The sequence below is a fragment of the Corapipo altera genome, unplaced genomic scaffold (assembly GCF_003945725.1).
Source record: "Corapipo altera isolate COAL_440 unplaced genomic scaffold, ASM394572v1 47, whole genome shotgun sequence".
Lineage (NCBI taxonomy): Eukaryota > Metazoa > Chordata > Aves > Passeriformes > Pipridae > Corapipo > Corapipo altera.
In genome coordinates, this window is record NW_020884897.1 from 9,214,749 (window position 1) to 9,233,286 (window position 18,538).

Here is an 18,538-nt window from a genome sequence, read left to right on the forward strand (position 1 = left end):
GTAACCTGCATAATTAACCACCACAAATCTCTGTAAATGATATGAAAAGCCATACTAATTAAGAAAGTGAGTAGAATACAGAGTATTTGGAACACCAGGTGTTTTCAAGAGAGGATATGCACCAGGACAAATGGCAGGGAGCTCAAAACTTCTCTAAGACAAGGTGAGGACGACAATGTCCTCCAGTTGTCCATCAGTACTTGAACCCCATTCAGCGTAACTCCTTGAGACTGAGATGATCCTTATCACATCAGATACCTGGTAAGTGAACTGGGAATAAGACCACTGAAACTATGAAATCTTATCTAAGTGATACAAAGGCTTGACTGTGCACATATAATCCTTTAGGTATGAACTATTGACCAAGTCTGGGATTAAGTCTGGATCTAGATGCATCTAAACCCTTTCTGAGGAGGAGATGAGGATGCAAGGGGTTCCCTCCTAAACCTCATGACTCAATGGGAAGGTCTCCCTAACAGTTCTGTCTGACCCCATCCTCTATACAGTGAATAACCAAGTGTACCTTGCCATCGAATTTTGTACAATCACATTAATTAAATTGTTGGTTTATATCATTAAACATATTGATGCTTCTCTCTTATGAGTGAAGAACATTACTCCATATATGAGATATGAAATGAAAAAAAGGAAAAAGAAAAAATAATCACAGACTACCTTTATGTAAGAGACTTCTGGGCTGCCTCCATCCAGCATGGAGTAAAATTACCCCATCCCTGTCAGTCCGAGGATAGAGGGAACCAAGGTCCTCATCTTGGTTTGCAGTAAGGAAACAGCTTAAGACCCAGCTCAAATCACCACGCCCTCAGCCCAGTCTGCTGCAGCAGGAGACTTTCAAGCTCTACCTGTTAACCACATTTTCAAAGGCTGATCTTCAGTTCACATCTCCTGATTTTCTTGTATGAGCCACAGAGTGCCAGTTAATTGCCTCTGTCTGAAGTAGCCTCCTTAGCATATAAAATATCTACATGTCTTTTCTTTTTCCATCTGCAGTGCACTGTGAAAGGAACTTTTAAAGAGAATTATAGAAGTAATGGAAAATGAAAAATGTTGCAACCTAAGCCTGAGCAGATGAAATGGATCTCATGGTAAATTCTTTCCTCCTATGAAATGGAGCTTTTTTAAAAAAAAAATAAAATCTAAATTAATTAATTACACAGTAAAAAATAATAATAAAAATAAAAATAAAAAAGAAGTAGTATATATCTTTAGGTAAAGATTTTTAAAAAATGATATGCAGATATCTAACTTTGTCGAATAAATGGCCTCATTTTTCCACTCTGGGAGGCTAAAGGTTTTCTGGAAACAGTCTCTCATGGAGGGAATCTTGGGTTGGAAAAAAAACCCCTCAGATTCCAAGACAACACTCAATGGGTGCAAATATTGGCCATTCAACCTACCAAAGAGAGGCCAAGACCTGAGTTGAAAGGTCAAGACAAAAGGTCATCTTTGAAAAGGTCAAGAGAATCAAAAAAGGATAGTTTGACATTGGTTCTCATCATGAAAATATGCAAACCCACCACAAATGCTAAACATATCATCACAAAATGAACTGAAACTACAGCATAGCCTAAAACTCAAGGGATAGGCAAAAATGGAATAGTCAGGACCAACTATATTTATTTTCCCTAGAGAAAAAATCATACAGCTTCTCAATTACACAGCAAAAATTAAAGAAATTTACAAAGAGAAAGGCACTGAATTCAGCATTCAACCTATTATTACATCTGGGGTTTATTAGAAAATAGTTAATATGCTGCTGCAAAAAGATGAAACCAAATTACACAGAACAGTCCTGATTGGCAGCCAGGCTTGAGACCTGTTCAGAGCAGGTGGAGAGAAGGAGCCTTAGAGGTAACACAGAAGGCAGACAGAATGATAAATACTGCATGTCACAAACAACCTCTACTTGCCACTGGCACGTGAGGACTTCTTGGCTTGATCCCGTGGAGAAGGGGATCTCCATCCCTGGAGTGCTGCAAAGGGCAAAGAGCTCAGGGAGTTTGCTCAGCTGGAAATGCATGGACATGATACCTGATACCCTGTGGCAGAGGGGGTTGCAATGTTTGGCAGCCCCTGAAAGAGTAAGAAGGGCCCTTCTGCAAAGAGCTGCACTGGCTGCAAAGACACAGCGCTGCAACTCCTCCTTGGCCTCAAGTTTCACACACAAAGGTCACCCCAGAGCAGAGGAGAAAGGGCTTCCTGCTGGGAATGGCATGTCAGAGGTAGGTACCCTGTGTTCCAGTCTAACTCAGACATTTCAGCAGCATGACAGTGTTGGTCACCTGGTCCATCACTGCTGATCTCTGGCTGTTGCAGTAGTTTCTTAGGATGCTGGAAGGTAATGCCTGCTTGAGCCACCTTAGAGCCATCTGTGTTCCCTATGCTTTCCTGAATTTCCCTTGTGGTATTTGGCTATAAACAAAGATCAAGGTCAAAATATGCTGTAACTGCTCATATAGCACACTTTTTTTTCTAAAACTTTTCCCTGAAGCACAGGACTTGACTATGATCTTAAACTAACAGACAGTTATTGGTGACTATCAGTCCATGAGTGCAACAAATGCACAAGTGAGGATGATGCCCCGAAAGTACAGCACTGTAGCCCCTTTTTCTGGACCAATAAAACAAGCTCTTCCTTCCTAAATAATGTGGTTTTCTCAGTCTTGTATCTTTCTCATCTTTATTTGATGGAAGGGGGAGCTTTGCAGAAGCACTGTGCCTGGTTAGACAGCAAAACTCTTTAATGGTGTATATCACTGCTCTGAAAATCTAAAATTCACTTCAAAACAGAGCAAGGCAGTAGGATGCAAGTCAGCTTACAGAAAATTAGGCATGCATGTATTCCAAAAACTTCCATTGCCCTTTTTCCTTTATGTAATGTGGGAAGTGGAAAAGCAGGGACGTTACAAAGAGAAAATGCCAAAATCTCACGATCAAAGTATTTTAAGCAGAAACAGAGCAATCCAGTGATTAGCACAGCATGTAAGTGTTCAAGTAAGCAAAAACCTGGGCTTGAATGCTGAGACCTCAGTGCTTCACTCAAGAGAGGCATCTCTGCTTCCCCATCCATAAACAGTGCTGGGGCATGGAGGTCCTCTGTGCAAAGGTGCCAAGCAGCATTCAGCAAAAAAACATAGTTTAAAACGCTGAGGTCACCAGAGAGCCCCCAGCTCCTGCTCTCTGCATGCAGCAGACAAGGGAAGAAAGCAAAGAAGGGAGATTCTCAGTGGATTTTCTTCAAGGCTTTGCAAATTGGAGCTAATGAACGTCATGGAGGAGTTTTGCTCCAAGCCAAGTGAAGGATTTGTTTGTTTTCACATATCACGGGCACGTCTTGCAGAAAGCCATCAGACCTGACCACGTGAAACAGGAGATCCCAGAAAGTACCCTTTGCAGGCTTGTGACCTTACAAATAGTAAACAATTAGTAGTATTCTGTATTTATCCTACAGCAGTTCTGGGCATCAGTGTTCCTTACCTGTGTGATATATACTATATTTTACAATATGTTTTAGGCAAAGGAAAACTTTATAATTTTTAGTATGAAGTCCACGGAAAACTTAGTAACAGAGAAAAACACTGGTAAAGTCAACTCTCCCCATTTATTATATGTACTGCCTTGCTCAGACTGAACACCTCGAAATAGGATCTTTTCATTTTACTGCACAGAGACTTCCTGAAATTTAGCCTGAAACCTCCTGAAACTGCTCAGCAGCAGCCCACTGATAAAAGCTAAAAAATGAGACATCTCTAATTCTGTACCCTTGGGGTGCAGACCTCCCATCCTCCCGTCTCGAAGACCTCCAGACCTCCCAGATCTCCCGTCTCGAAGACCTCCCATCAGATATAAAACAATTGTGCAGAGAACACCGAATGTCATGTTTAAATACAAAAGTGACAAAATATCTTTCAAAATCTGGTCCCTGCTGTCCTTGCTTCTTAGTTCTACTGTCTGTAAAACTGGAGTAACACTAATCTAATGTAATCCAATCCAATCCACAGCAATCAGTAGTTATCTAAAGCAAATCTCATTAGAGGTTTTGAGGAGCCAAAACATTGCAGCAATGGAGCTCACAGACATATCCTAGCTGATGACTGTCTCTTCACTCCTAATCTCCTCCCTTCTGAGGATAATGTCTCTAAAACACAGTTCACTAAATTCTGGTAGTTTTCAAAATAACTTTCTAATGTGTCCACGTTTTCCTCTAGGAGTTGATGTTTTCCCCACTGATTTTTACAATTTTTTTCTGTCACTTGGCCATAGAATTAATTCTAAACGGAAAAATATACCTTTATACTTCTTTTAAAAGAACAACTAAATAAATAAAACCCTCTAAATGTAACAAGCCAGAGCTATCTACCAGGGAAAAAAAAAAAAAAAAAAGACTAAACCAGCTATATTTCCCCCAAAATAACCTTCCCAACATTTGCTTCTCTCAGAGGTCTAAATAATTTAGATCTTCTTTCCTAAATATTAAAGAACCAGGGTAGAACTAAGTGCTAAGACTTAACAGTGCTAAGACTGACTGTATAACAAGAGCTGTTAGCAATACTGACACAGCCTGATTTTTCTTTACTGTCAGCCATGTGCTGAATTATGCCCACTGAAGTTATGACAACAGGACTAAGGGAAATGTCGTCATGCTGGCATTAAACTCCATGTTCAAGAGAGTGGAGAATGAGCCTTGGCTCTTATTTTGAACGATGAAATAAATACCCCATCTTTAGTTCTTGGAACAGTAAGGGGAGGGTAATCTGCTGCGCTAAAAAAAAAAAGAAAAATGGTATCAACAGAAAGCAGTGTATTTTTCAACACAAGATCTCATTATTGATTAAATTTATTTGGAGCAAAATTTACAAAATAAGGCACGGCCTGAGTAGTAACTGACTAGCTAATGTTTGTAACATGCCTGACAGTGTTCCCAAAGGAACCTAAAGTCAAAGACACCGACATTGATATCTCGCTCACAATTACAGGCAAAGCATGATTCAACCTTGCCTGCTTTATCTACATCTGCCTTCTGCTCCACACAGAGATTCATAAACCTTTTGTGCACTGATATGAGCATTTCTACAATCCTTATTCACCTATTTCAAAAGAACTTGTTTGGATTGACTGGACTTTAAAAAAAAGAAAAAAGGTATCTCCAAATTCATGTTAAGCATCCTTTTTTTGTTGGTCCAGACAACAGGCTGCCTCTCCAAGGATTCATCAAGATTGAAATGCAGACATCAATCTAAGTCTGCTACCACAATTACCCTGAACAGAATAAACAATTTTTTTCTGAAACCTGAATTTTAGGAAAACAGACCCAGTCTGTTTTTCCCCAAGCTCTCACTGCTGTGCCTTGTATTTTTATAGATAAATCACTCTCGGCTATACCGATTACACTCTAGCACTCAGCCATCCATCTGGACCCACAAGAAATGTTCTGGCTCTTGGGAAATGGCAGGAAAGAATTTAATACCATAATTCTTCTCAGCTTTTCTTAGCCTCACTGACAACTAGTAACACAGTAGACAAGGCTGATGGTACAAGAGGGATGCAATTTGAGATTAGGATGTCTACATTTAGGTGTTTACATGTGTACCAGGTGTCTAAACTCCTATAATAGTCGACAGGGATCTGGTAAAAAAAAAGTCAGTGGAATATAAGCACCAAGTCAGGGAGCAGCCAGCCCACAGCAACCTTGCAGTGAGCTTCATCACTCCCCAGACTCTGCTGACTATGTGCCAATGAATATGATGGGAGTTTAGATGTTGCCTGTCCAATTCCACTGCCTAAATGAAGATACCCAGCATCATTTGAGAGGTCCCAGCATCCCCAAGACATATTGTTGGTGCTGGCAGACACAACACAAGACTTGTGGTACATTCACGTCCCTGCGGTACAGCAACTGGAAGAATACCTGGCACATCCCACATAGCACTAATGAGAAAAATTCTGCCCCTAAGTTACAGGTAAGCAGAAATAAGATGTCTAAATATTGGTGCTGTAATCCTAAAGTGAGTCCTATCCTTTAAGGATCACCTTATACTGGTTACCCAGTTAGTGCAGAGAGTGAGCTTCAGTCTTTTTGAGAACTCATTCTTCGCAATATCTCTCTGCAGCTCTTTGAAGGAAGCTTTTCACCACTGCAGCAACACTGGATATAGACTTTGTCTTTTTAATTTTCTTTCTTTTTTTGTTTTACTAATGAATTCAAAAATGTTAAAAATACATAGAATTCCATTCTTAGGAATGCTGTTATAGAGTGTTCAGGAATGATGATACAGCACGCAGAAACACACAGCGAAAATGTGAAGATTTGTTCATATTTACACATCAGAAAGGAGATGTCCTTCCAGGCATGCTCCAGTATATCCTTTCCACTCCTCAAAACAATATCTTTTTTGGCAACCAGTATCACCTGGACTCCGTGGTGCTGCTGACAAGATCATACATGCTGGCATTCAAACAACTCGTGGTGCAGTAGTTGCCTTTTCTACTACACAATGCAAACATACACCTTTGCTTTGATAACAAATTTTATCATCTTATTTTATTGTTTGGGTGCATCTGTGCACCTCAGCCTCTGCAAAGGACAGCTACTTCTCAGTTAAATACAGTCAGCATTCATATGAACACTGTTACAGTCTTAGTTAAATTGCTAAGTCTGGAAATAACAGTGGTAGGACCACAGTGTAATTTGCTATCTGTCTCCTAACTCTTTTCAATTTTTATTTCCAAAGCATGAGAGTATATAAGTGACAACTTCTATTGAAGAAAATATTGATTTTTTTTTTCTTCTTTATGATCTCCATATCAAAATCCAAATCTAACAAATGCTTACAAGAAAGTAAGAAAGGAGCTTTCAAGAAAGAGTAAGTCATTTGTGGTAATGTCTCTACAAAGTATCATTTAAAGTGCTGGAGGCCTCATTTTTCTACAATCACTAAAATTTTAAGAACCAGGAACTATAGTTCTTCATTAGTGATTATTCAATAAACTTTCTGTCTACCTCTGAAAAAGCTTTAGAGGCAATTCTTCCATCAGCACACAAGAGGTTTAGGTATGTTGCTTCTGCTGGCATTACTGGAAGTTAGACATGGACATCCCTCCTGTGTTTAAACAAACCCAGGACAATCTTCCTCTTTCAGCTAGTCCGTATCAGCTGCCAATCAGAATTCCTCTGGTGAAAAATATATGCTGTAAAATATAATGAAGCTACAGTAGGAAAGTACCTGAGGAAGGATAACTGTTGGAGGTCTATTACAATATTCTGCTGTCAAAGATAGTTTTAGCATTTTTATCATAATGCTGAGGTGGTGCACAGTATTGATCACCTTCCATTAAAGTCATAAAAAGCACTGAAATTTTCTGAAAAAAAAAAAAAAGGGATAAAAGAGAAAAAACTCAAACACTTGAATTACTGCCATAAATAAAGAGTTCAAGGGTCCATAAACAACTTCTTTCCTCCCTTCCTCCTTGACTAATACCTTCATCAAGTCCATTATGATCATGCATGGCTAGAAATTCTAGATGCAGCTTCTGAGTGGCAACTTGAAATACCCAAGCTGCAGTGACCAAGCTGCAGTGACCAAGAGCCATCACTGCCTTTTCAGTGGCCCATGTAAAGATATCTGTGTTCCAATCCACATCAGCCCTCTGGTGCCCCTGAGCTGGATAAACAAGCAAGGCAGTTTATTTTTTTGTGCTGTAAAACTCATTATGGTCTACAGTACACACAGATAAACAAACAAACAACACACAATTTCCCTTAGTGTTAAAATAAGGGAAAATCAGCTGGGTTTATTCACCAAAAGTAAATCAGTATTCAGTGCCCTCTCCTGCCATAAAAAAACACCCAAAACCCAACACCTAAAACAGTAGTAGCAAAGCAGGCATAGGAAGGAAGCGGGAATGAACCCTAAATGAGGGAGTGAAAGACAGAGACAGGGCACAGATATGCTCTGTAATACAGCTGCAGCCTTAGGGAATTCTAGCAATATCAAGACAACTCAAGTGATTAAATTTGGAACAAATCAGAAAATGCGAGGGTACAGAGCATGCAGAGAGCAGGACCTGGGAAATTAAACGGTAGTCCTGGCCTGCTGGAGGAGATGTCTAACAATAAAGAGTGGCTAGACAAGGAGTAAGTGACTGAAAAACTTTGGTGGCCTCTGCTGGCAGATTAATTGTGCAACGGGTGGTCAGACGAGAGGACTGGCAGTGAAGCAGTGAGGCAGTACAGCGTGTCAGGGAAAATGTATTATACTGCCTGCCTTCTGTGGGCTCCAGATGCAACCCTGAGACACGTTAATCAGCACAAGAGAAGCCCCATGACAATCAGTGGCTCAGACACAGAAATGAATGCTGAGCACAGAGAATATAGAGTGAAAAATAAAGTCCTATATTTGAGGGATGACCATAAAAGCAATGAAAACATTTAAAATGAGAGTTCTTTGATGTAGGAAGCAGTGTTATGCTCTCTGGCTGTAGAGCCTCTTGTTTAATTGAATCCCAATATGCAATTAGAGTTCCTACAGAGTGCTGCAATAGAAATAATGTGATGCTAGTCCCTGCTGCTGGACCTTTCCTGGACTTGTAACCTATGAAAAACTCTCTGATCCTCCACTTAGGAGAACAGAATTAAAGCAGTGGAAAAGGCTCTATGTGAGGTCATTATCTCACAAAATCTGACTTGAATACAGAACTACACTAAAAATCTGCAAACACTAGGATGGTTGGGATGCTAAGAGAAAGACCAAGAAAAGTTGAAAGCCTTGAAGCATAAACTAATACATCAAAAAAAAATTATAAATCCTATGGTGTGTCTGCTGCCCTGAGTAGCAATAAATGACCAGCAGAACACATCTGTCTGCCACAATTTCAGCCTCTTCCTAGCATTCCAATTTTACATGCCATCTGCAAATAAGCAAGTCAGCTGATTTCAAAGTGTTGATGTCCTGCCCCTTTTCAACTTGCCAGCAGAGCAGAGAGGAGTCCAAGTGCCCATCACCTTTGACAGCATCCAACCCTCTCCCTGGGGCTCTCACCCAGGACAAGCTTTGACTTTGCTGCAACCTGTTTTATTCTGCCTAGTTGAAGGCATGATGCCTAGGAGGGCTGCACATGCTCTCTATTTAAATTACCTAAGGTTCTATAATTTTAACAGCCTTCCTTTCAAGCGACCTGAAAAACTGATGTGTTCCCTTCTTATCCTCCACGTGCTCCGTGCTTGCAACGCAACTCTTTCTTTTGGGTACCCTTCCCTCCAAGGTTCTCTTCTGGAGCAGGGTTTACGTGTCATGGTACAGGGTCTGTGTAAACTACTATTTCTCTCTCCATCCTATACCATTTTGCCTTCATTCCAAAGGCAAACTGACACTATAGTTTGCTAAATTCTCAGATTTTAAGTACAGTAGCGTAAGGCCAATAATAAGAATGGGAACACAACTTAGTAGGTTACCAAGTTATTATTCTCCACCAAAGGGCTCATATTCCATGCAGGGGAAGTGCTCATCCTTGCTTCTACCAATAAGAAACTAGAGCAAGGGTAGAATATTTATTCTGAGTTTACATTAGATGACCAAGACCATGCTTACACTGGGAAGTTAAAAGCAGTTTGAAGAACATTCTCCTGATGGCAGAAGTGGCTGGTCTTGAAAATCAACTATGACCTATGATAAAAATGTGAAAATGTAAAGCCTAAACCACTCAGGCAGTATCCCAGTGTAACTCATGGCTTAATCCAGGAATCAGGACATTCTCCTCAAGTGCTAGCACAGGTCTTTTAGCCAAACTTTGTTTATGGCAATGCCATGAAATGTAAATTGTCCTTAACTATACCCAGGTAAATATGTGGTCAATCAGTGCTACCTGATAATCAAACTATTTCATTGATAAAAAAATAAAAAATCCCAGCATGTCAATCTGCTTATTTTAAAACCAGCATAAAAATCCCCAGTATACTGTAAAGATCATAGACATCAAACTCTCCACAATAGGCATGGGAAAACTGCATGAAAATAAAGAAAAGCACTAAATAAATAAATGAATGAAAACAAATTACTTTCCTATGTTTTCTTAACAGCATTAATATAGAAATAAGCCAAATCCATTCTACTGAACAAGAAATCGAGTCTGGAGATAATCCCTTTTCTTCTTTTTTTTTCTGTAGCCTAGAGGTCTTTTGTACTCCCATTGAAGTCGTGGCTTCAAGTGATCCACACAGCACTCACAGCATGATATTATATCTCTTTTATTGGGAAACACAATCATCGAAATGCTAAAATAAATCTTCTTCCTATTATTTGATTCAAACATTAAAGTATTGAAGTGGCTAAGCTAATTTATTTTGATTATCAGCCCATTAGCCTTGGTATTATAAATTAACCCCACAATTTGGACAGAGCTTCCAGCTATGTAATGTCTGAAAACCCGATTTCATTTAAGAACATATCGTGCTAAGATTTATTTTGGAAATTTCAATTAATCAGTTCTGGTCAATAAAAAGTTAACATAAAATGTTTTGCTGTTAAATGGCATTGGCACTCACACATTTGCTCTGTCCTACGCCAGTTAAAAAGCCATTGCAAGTTCCCAGTTATAGAGCTCAGAGCTCCGGCTGCATTTTTAAAGTACCAACTGTTAGTTAATTTTGTTAGCATAAACACCCAATAAAATTTTATGGTGTGTTCAGCTCTCATTAAAGATGAAAAACAGCAGCAGAGAGCAGCACCCACAAATAAACTGGGAGCTTGATGGTTCTGTCGTCGCTGATGCCCAGAACTCATTCAGATTCAGGGCTCGGGGCTCCCTGTGCCTGAGGACAGTGCAGGGACACGGAGCATGAAATCCCACACACCACTGGAAACCCCTGGAGCTCCACACAGTCCTGCCATAACACTCCCAGCAAATATTTAATGGGGACAGAACGGTCTTTCTCTGGCCCCTAAAATAACAGTTATTCCAGGCAAAGTACCCCCTTGCTGGTGCACACCTGCACAATGCTACAAAACCCACGGCTCCTTTTCCTCCCCATCACCCAAAATACTCTAGACATGATGTTTCATCAACACCAGGACTGGAGGAGCCTGCTCTTCCCCAGATTGCATCTTGTGGTTAGATTCCCCCCACTCAGGGAAAGTATCACCTCTGCCAGGAGGTTTTTTTGATTACTCAGGGCATTTATAAAATCATCCTGGCCATCTCCCTTTGCCTTCCCATCCTTCAAAGGGGTGTTTGAGCTTTCCACTGAAATTTCTAGTCTTGACCTGCCATCATTCTTCTTGCAAAATTTTGTGCTAAGGGGAACTTTACAAGACGGCTGACACTCGGACAGTCCCAGGAAGCACTCAAGGGAACATGGCTGGAATTAACTGCCAAAAGCCATCAGGTTTACAGGTTGAATTATAGAGAAAGCAGATTTCACTGTCTGAAATAGTAAAAAGATCTAGTCAAGAACTTCCCACAGCCATTACTCCCAAAATTCTTAAGGCTGCGTTGCTTAAGGCCTCAGAAATTTCTAAAATCACCTTTCCATTTACTATAACAGAAGCAAAACTTCTCTCACTAAACATAGCACCCATACCACATACTGTCAACTGAAAACTTACAGTTTACAGGAAAGACAGAGAACGTGATAAAAATGAGTTTCAAACACTTCCCCTTAAGTCTCCTGGCATTTTTCTTGATTTAGAGCTCACCACTCAAAGTTCTGACAAGTTTTGCCTGTGCAGCTTTGTGAAAGTTCCTCCCAGGGGACAGAGAAGATAGAGGACTGACACAAACCGGTGCAGGGGAAAGAGCTAAATCAACACTACACAGTCCCACTCCATGTGCAAAATGAAACCTCATTCCATAAAGGGCCAAGCCAACACCTGGCTTCCTCATGGACAGAAGACCCAAATCTGTAGTTTTCTCCCCCTTCTTTGCCCATGGCTTTTTCCTGATGACACTTACCCTGGGCAAAGGTTAACATGCTTCATAGGGAGGGATATGCTGGTGGGATGTCAGAAGCATATGCTGATGAGCCAGATGACACTTAAATGGACAATGATTAGTATTGCTTTATTTTCCATGGCAGACAAGCTCAACTTCAGCCTATCATCTCTACCTAGTCTGAAATTTCCACAGAATTTGAGATCATTATTATTATGTTGAGCTTGGTAGGTTTGATGGTTTACTCCCAGCACTTTACTTCCCTGCCTGTAAAACCAGAGTAATTCTACCATTCTCCCAACTTTTTGCTTCTTATTTTCAGCTTAAACCATAACACCCTGAAGACCAAGCCATTTCTGTCTGTATGGGGCTACAGCATCCAGCAAGACTGGGTCTTGGTCTTGTCTGGGGCTGTCTTGCAATGCTGTATTAGACTACTCTGAAAGGTTGATGTTTTGAGATGGAAATGTACTTTCTAAGAGACTGCCCTCTGAGCAAGGCTGGATTTTGAAGATAGCTGAGTGATCATGTTTTAAAGCCCCGGCAGCTACACCGAGTCCTACTTTACTACTTATTAGGTGGGGAAGTCAACCTTGCATTCCCACTAGAGCATTAAAATTGGACAGCTTGAAAATACACTCCTTAGCTGTGCCCATACATGGTAACTTACCACTCACAGTAAAATACAAGGTGCAAGTAAAGCTGAACTCGTTTCCGCTTCAGCAATAATACAGAGGAGCCAACACAGCTTCCTTATCTTAATTTTCCACATCCAAGAGTCATAGAAATGCTGTGGCTCTACTGCCTCCATAACTTTGGAGGTATTGAATCTCTCTGTAATTAAACCAACATAAGTAAGTAGTAATTCAATTGAAATCAGTGGAATTCACATGAGGAGAATAGTTCATGTAAAAGAGAAGATAATTAGATTTGCCCAGTGTAGATGCAATAATCTCTTATTAATCGTTCAAGGAATAAACCACTATAAAAACAAACTCTCTCATATCCTGTTGAAAGGACATTATGGACCTATTGGTCACAGCTGTACAAACGTTGCACTGTCCCTTTAGATCAGGGCTGCTAGGAACACCCTACATCAGCAATTTGCTTTTCTTATAGGTTAACTTTGTTCTTTTCAAAACAATGAGACAGCAATCGGGGGTACAATCAAACCCACATTTCCAGTTCAACTTAATAGAGTGTACAACAAAGACATTACATTACTGCACCGAGTTGTTTTCATACCTACGTTCCTACATATCAAGATTGCTAATTAGGACAATTGTTTCTCCTTTGAAAGTAAGGAAAAAAATAATCTGTCCAAGTGATTTGCTATTATCCTTGGGCATTCATTATTGCTGGTTAAAAGTTGTGTTACAGTTATTCAGGAGGATGTTCTAACCTCGAGACTTTGATTCAACAAGCTTTTCTTAATGCTTATGTAATTAACTCTGAGAGAGAAAAGGTAGTTGCTTACTATGTGCTGCAGTCCAAAATGTGTCCTCTGTCAACACCAACAAAATCCAAGATAGAAACATTATTTGCTCAGGTTTAACTCAGCATTGTCTCATTTTACCATACAGCCTCAGTGACTCTCATCACTTCTGGTGAGACAGGACAACAGTCATCTGCCACCCACACACCAGGATTGGAATCAGGAAAAGGTTAAAGCCTGGATTCACAAAATAAAGATTTAAATGTCTAAAAAAACATCAGTGCATCATCATGGCTGGGCTTTGCGAACGAAGATTTAGGAAGGCTCTATCCACGTTTGTTACAAGCACGCTGGTGGCTTATGAGGCCAATACGAGATAGACATATCTGATTGCAAAAGGCACAGCAGAAAGACTCCTTAGGTTGTGTATTCAGCAAGACATGATTCTTTCTGCGTTGTTCAGCAACACACAGTTCTTTCCGCGTTGAAAACATCAGTGCAACTTAGGTAGTAAAATCACTGCATTACCCTCAAAACGCATTAGCTATTTGGGTACTCATCAGCAGTGAGCTGCTGGGGCCATGAGCTGTATGTAAATGTGTGGCTAAGGAGCTGGACTGATATCTCACAGGGCAAGGGGTTTGGGTTTGGAAGACCTGATCCAGAAGATATTGACCGTGTCCAAGACTGAGCTGCACACAAAACATCTAAAACAGCTACAAAAATTAAAAAATATGGTCAGAGACAAGTAGGAAGGGACTGAATAGCAGCAGGGTTGTGCCAACCAGCATGTCCTAATGTACTGCTGAGGCTGCTGTACAGAGCTTGGGGTTTAGATCAGACCCTCCAAATCGTGCATGTCAGCCAACAGTTTGGCTAAAGGTGTTTTCATCTAAAATAGACAATGCTACCCCTCTCCTCAGGAGACACTATGGGCTTCTGTCTTTCCTCATCCAAAGAACAGCCCTGAATTCTGCTCTGGCCCCTCTCCAAAAGGAGACATGGGAGGACTCCTGCTGTGGAGCAGCATATCTCCTTCTAAGTACCACAGTCCCCAGAAGAATGGAAACTGGTGGGTCTCTGAATCCTCACCAACACTTAAAAGACAGAAGATCCACAAATCCCACTCCATGGGACACCTCCTTGCACACCATACCCGGATAAAGGACACCAAATACAGTGTGTTTCTAAAGAAAGAAATTAACCCCAATGTTTTTCATAGATTTTCCTCCCTGAAGACAGATGAAATTAGGAGTCCCAATCTGAAACAAAGTGCCTTCTTACAGCATCTTCCTTGGTACTAATTTAAGAAAAGAAGCTAAATTTGAGACACAATTTCTGTGCCTTACATAGGGGTGGGGGTCTGGACTGCTGAATAAAAGCCAAAAGCCAGGAGATGCAACATGCAGTGATGAAAAGCCTGAGTCCTTACCCATTGATTCCTTCAAGAAATCTGTAGAAATGTGACAGCTTGGAACTGACCCCAAAATCCTTATGCCAGAATCAGAATGACTTTCCAGTAATGTGCATTTTCTTAACAGGAGTTGAAACCTGCTCCCAGCCCACACAAGAGAGGTGGGTGGTTTTTTACAGACTTGGTGGCTGTAGGGCTCACTACCCCAACCACCCAAACATCAGAAATCTTCCTGGGATGTAGCTTTTCATTACAGCATTGGGGTGAATCCTCTTGCCTTCCTCCCACAAATTGTCTTAGGAAAGGCAATGGGATTAGTCACAGGCAGGAAAAAATGAACATTAGAAGCTGTATGTACACAAACTATTTCTCAAAAATAGTTATCTCCAGACAATAAATCACAGTCTTTCAATAGCACTTACAAGTGTCTTAGAGCTGGATTTTGCTTAAAAAGAGCTAAAAAAGTTACACGGTAATGTCAAAAATATACACACATTTTGGTCGGCACCAGTTATTAGAGTTCGAATTTACAATCAAGCTATCTACTCCAGGGCTTTAATTGCATCCCTCCTTCAAAATGCTACCTCCCTTGCTCACCACAACTGAGCAAAGCTGTAAATCTTGAAAAAGAAATGTGAAGTCTAAGTGCCCATTGCCCAGCAAGAGGGAAGCTCAGAAGAAGCCAGGAAGAAGAGTGACCTTGCCTCAGTGAGCTGGCATTGCTATTTGAGCTGACACAACACAACAAGTGATTCTTTTTTGGGGGAAAAAACCCCTAACAAGTTATTTCATGAGCAGTGAAAACAACACTGTTTGATTTATAATGAAGTAGTCGCCCAACACGCTCCCTCTTGTAAAGACCCCCAAGCCCTCACCCATGGCTGTCTCTTTGCCAGCATTAACTTTCTGGAAGTTCTGGAGGTTCCTTTTGTGCTCATTCCTTTCCCCATTTCCTCACAACCTTTTCACATCCTGTGATGGGCAAAGGACAGACCCTGATGCAGCAACAGCCACATGTAGACTGGGGTGCTGGGATGGGGTGAGTACAGGAGGGATGGGCAGATTTCTCCCTGCTTCTTCCTGTACTCAGGTATCAAATAGTCCTTCTTCTCTATTAAGCTGTTGATTTCCATGACACTTGTAGCAAGCTGACATTTGCAACACTTCTGTTGCTCTGTCAGTTTTGGTTAAAATTGACTGTGAGTTCAAAAGTCAAGAGATTAGGAAAGTCAGATAAGTCCTATTTGTGGTTCTGTTGTTTTATTTTTCATTGGGATTTGGTTTGTTTGTCATTCAGAAAAAACAAACAAACAAACAAAACACAGATATTTAACATCTCACAAGCATTTCTGTGCTTTTTAAGTCAGTGTCACAAAAAAACTTGGCTGTTCTACCTCTTGTCTACATCATCACAAATCTCTTACCAATCAGTTACTTGATTTTTCAGCCCCATTTGATAAACTCTCATTTCTGAATTCTGCAAGGTTTCCTCACAACTAAGTCAGTCACGCATGGAGTTTTCTGTGTTTTAATTAAAACCTGAAACCATCAATCACGTCAATATTCTGGCTTGAAAAAAATATATTTATTTCCCCTGGAAAAAATATCCACGTTGTACAGCACTTGAAAGTGAGACAAAGATGCCTTCAAGGCAAATACAAATGTATCAATTATCATGTGCTAAGAATATATGCATTTGAGACCCATCTCTTCCTTCTGCACTAAAGTGTTAGGTCAGCAGCTTGATGTAATAAATTATTACTGACATGCAATAACCTTAGCTGCTCAACCCAAAACTCAAAACCAGAAAGTGTAAAGAAAGGAGGCCCAATATTTTGAAAATACAGGCAAGATCCCTAGAGGATCTTTAATTTAAGGTCCTTGAATTATGCAAAGAGCTTATGTAGGGTTCAACTTCAAATATATGATTAGTCATGGAGCTAAGTAAATAATTTCAGCAGACTCATCTAATCTGTTTGTTTACTTCCACAGCCCTCATCATGTTGCATCTTTTAATACTCACATAGCCCTATGATTAGTGGGTTTAATCCTAAAAAGACCATAGGAGTAAAAACTGTATTCGCTTTACAGAAGGGGAGGTATGAGGTAAATCTGTGTACCTAAGAGTTTGTGGAATCAGGTCTGCACTAACTAGACATGAAGTACACAACCAGGTGAGCAGCAGCACCAGCATTTCAAACACCGTGACATCAAGTCTAAAGGATGGAACAGGACGCCAAATATTAAGAGGTAAAATTAAAAAAGAAAAAGAAAAAAAAGAGAAGTTAGTACAGCACCATTTCTGGTGAAAGGTCAATTTTGCATTTCTTTAAGATGCATCCCATTAGCTGTTATAGAATCATATCTTTTTACAAAATGCTAGCCTCAAAAAGCACATGAGATCTTGAGGAGGGGGGGGGGTGTCCACCATAACACAGAAACATAAAACACCGAGAAACACTTCAAAGAGTTGCAGAAGAACAACATCAACACAGTTACCTACAAGAGGGCACGTGCATCTGCCTTTACAACACTGATACACTGCAGTATAAACCAGTTGTGCAGATGTAAGGGCCATGGTCACTGCTACCTAATAAAGGTTAATGCAAATTTGACCTGGATCATTTCATTTCTGTTGAATTCAGTAGAATGCATAATAAGGTGTTTTATCCCAGTTATTTATTTTTAATGCTGCCTATGCAAACATACCATGGCAAGAAGTAAAAGCAGCAGACAAAGCTGTACCTGATCCCACGCTACACATCAGCACCAATCCTCACCTTCAAAGCATTTTATCCCGTTTGAAGCAGATGTGCGAGTTCGAACCGTTCCAGCACTTGATGCTGCGAGGCCACAGCACCCTGAGCGCCCGGTCCAACACCCTCCCCCGAGTCGCAGCCCGAAGGGGTCACCCCTGCGCGGCGGGACCGGGAGCGATCCCTACCCCAGCACCCTACGGAGGCGCGACTGCACATCCCGGGCGGCGGCGGGAGCCAGGGAGAGATGCTGAACTTCTCGAAGTGATGGGCAAGCGGGGAGCGCAGGGGCTGCTGCCCGGGGCCGGGGCGGGGGGACAACGCTCTCAGCTACAGGTTTAGGGACCGGGAGCCGCGGAGGGGGGACCGGGCACCCCACGGAGCCCCGGCCGGGCTTACCTTGGAGCCCTTCCCGGAGCAGCGGACGTGGTTGCTCACCCCGGCCGTCTGGTTCATGCTGACGCCGGCGGGCGGGCTGGAAAGTTGGGGTCCGGGCACGACACTCCGAGGAGCGGCGGCGGAGGGATGGCAGCAGGCAGGGGAGGGCGGGCTGCTCCCGCACCGGGACTCTGCCCCCGCAGAGAGACTCTGGCCCCGTCCGCCGGGGTCTGCTCGTCGGCGGCGCTCCCCGCTTCCCGGCTCCAAAAAAAAAAAACCCAAACACCCCCGCCCGCGGCCCCGGCACCGCTTTCCTCCCCCGCCCTCCAAGGCAGAGGCGAGGCGAGCCCTGTTCTGCCCGCCCCCCGCGCTCCGAGGCGGCCGCGGCGGCGGGGAGGGTTCGCTCTGCTGCTCTCGGCTCCGCTCCGCTCCCGGCGGGACGCGCCGTCCGTCCCACGCCGCGCTGGTCCCGCAGCCCGGGCTCGTCCCCGGCGGCTCCCACTCCTTCCGTATTATTTTGTTTAATCCCCTTCCCCCGGCGTGGGCAGTGGGAAATCGGGTTAAAGCTGCCGAGGTTTCCCCCCCGGGCTGGGTTTTGACCCGATCGGG

General features: G+C 42.0%; 1 protein-coding gene across 1 annotated transcript in view; it reads right to left on the reverse strand.

Moving 5' to 3' along the window:
• Positions 1–18,200, reverse strand: part of DPP6 (dipeptidyl peptidase like 6) — a 542,987-nt gene extending 524,787 nt beyond the window's left edge. Inside the window, exon 1 of the mRNA XM_027648436.1 lies at positions 17,951–18,200. Coding sequence (XP_027504237.1) covers positions 17,951–18,007 — 57 coding nt within the window. The 5' untranslated portion in view covers positions 18,008–18,200. The remainder of the gene's footprint in view (positions 1–17,950) is intronic.
• Between the last annotated feature and the right edge of the window lie 338 nt (positions 18,201–18,538).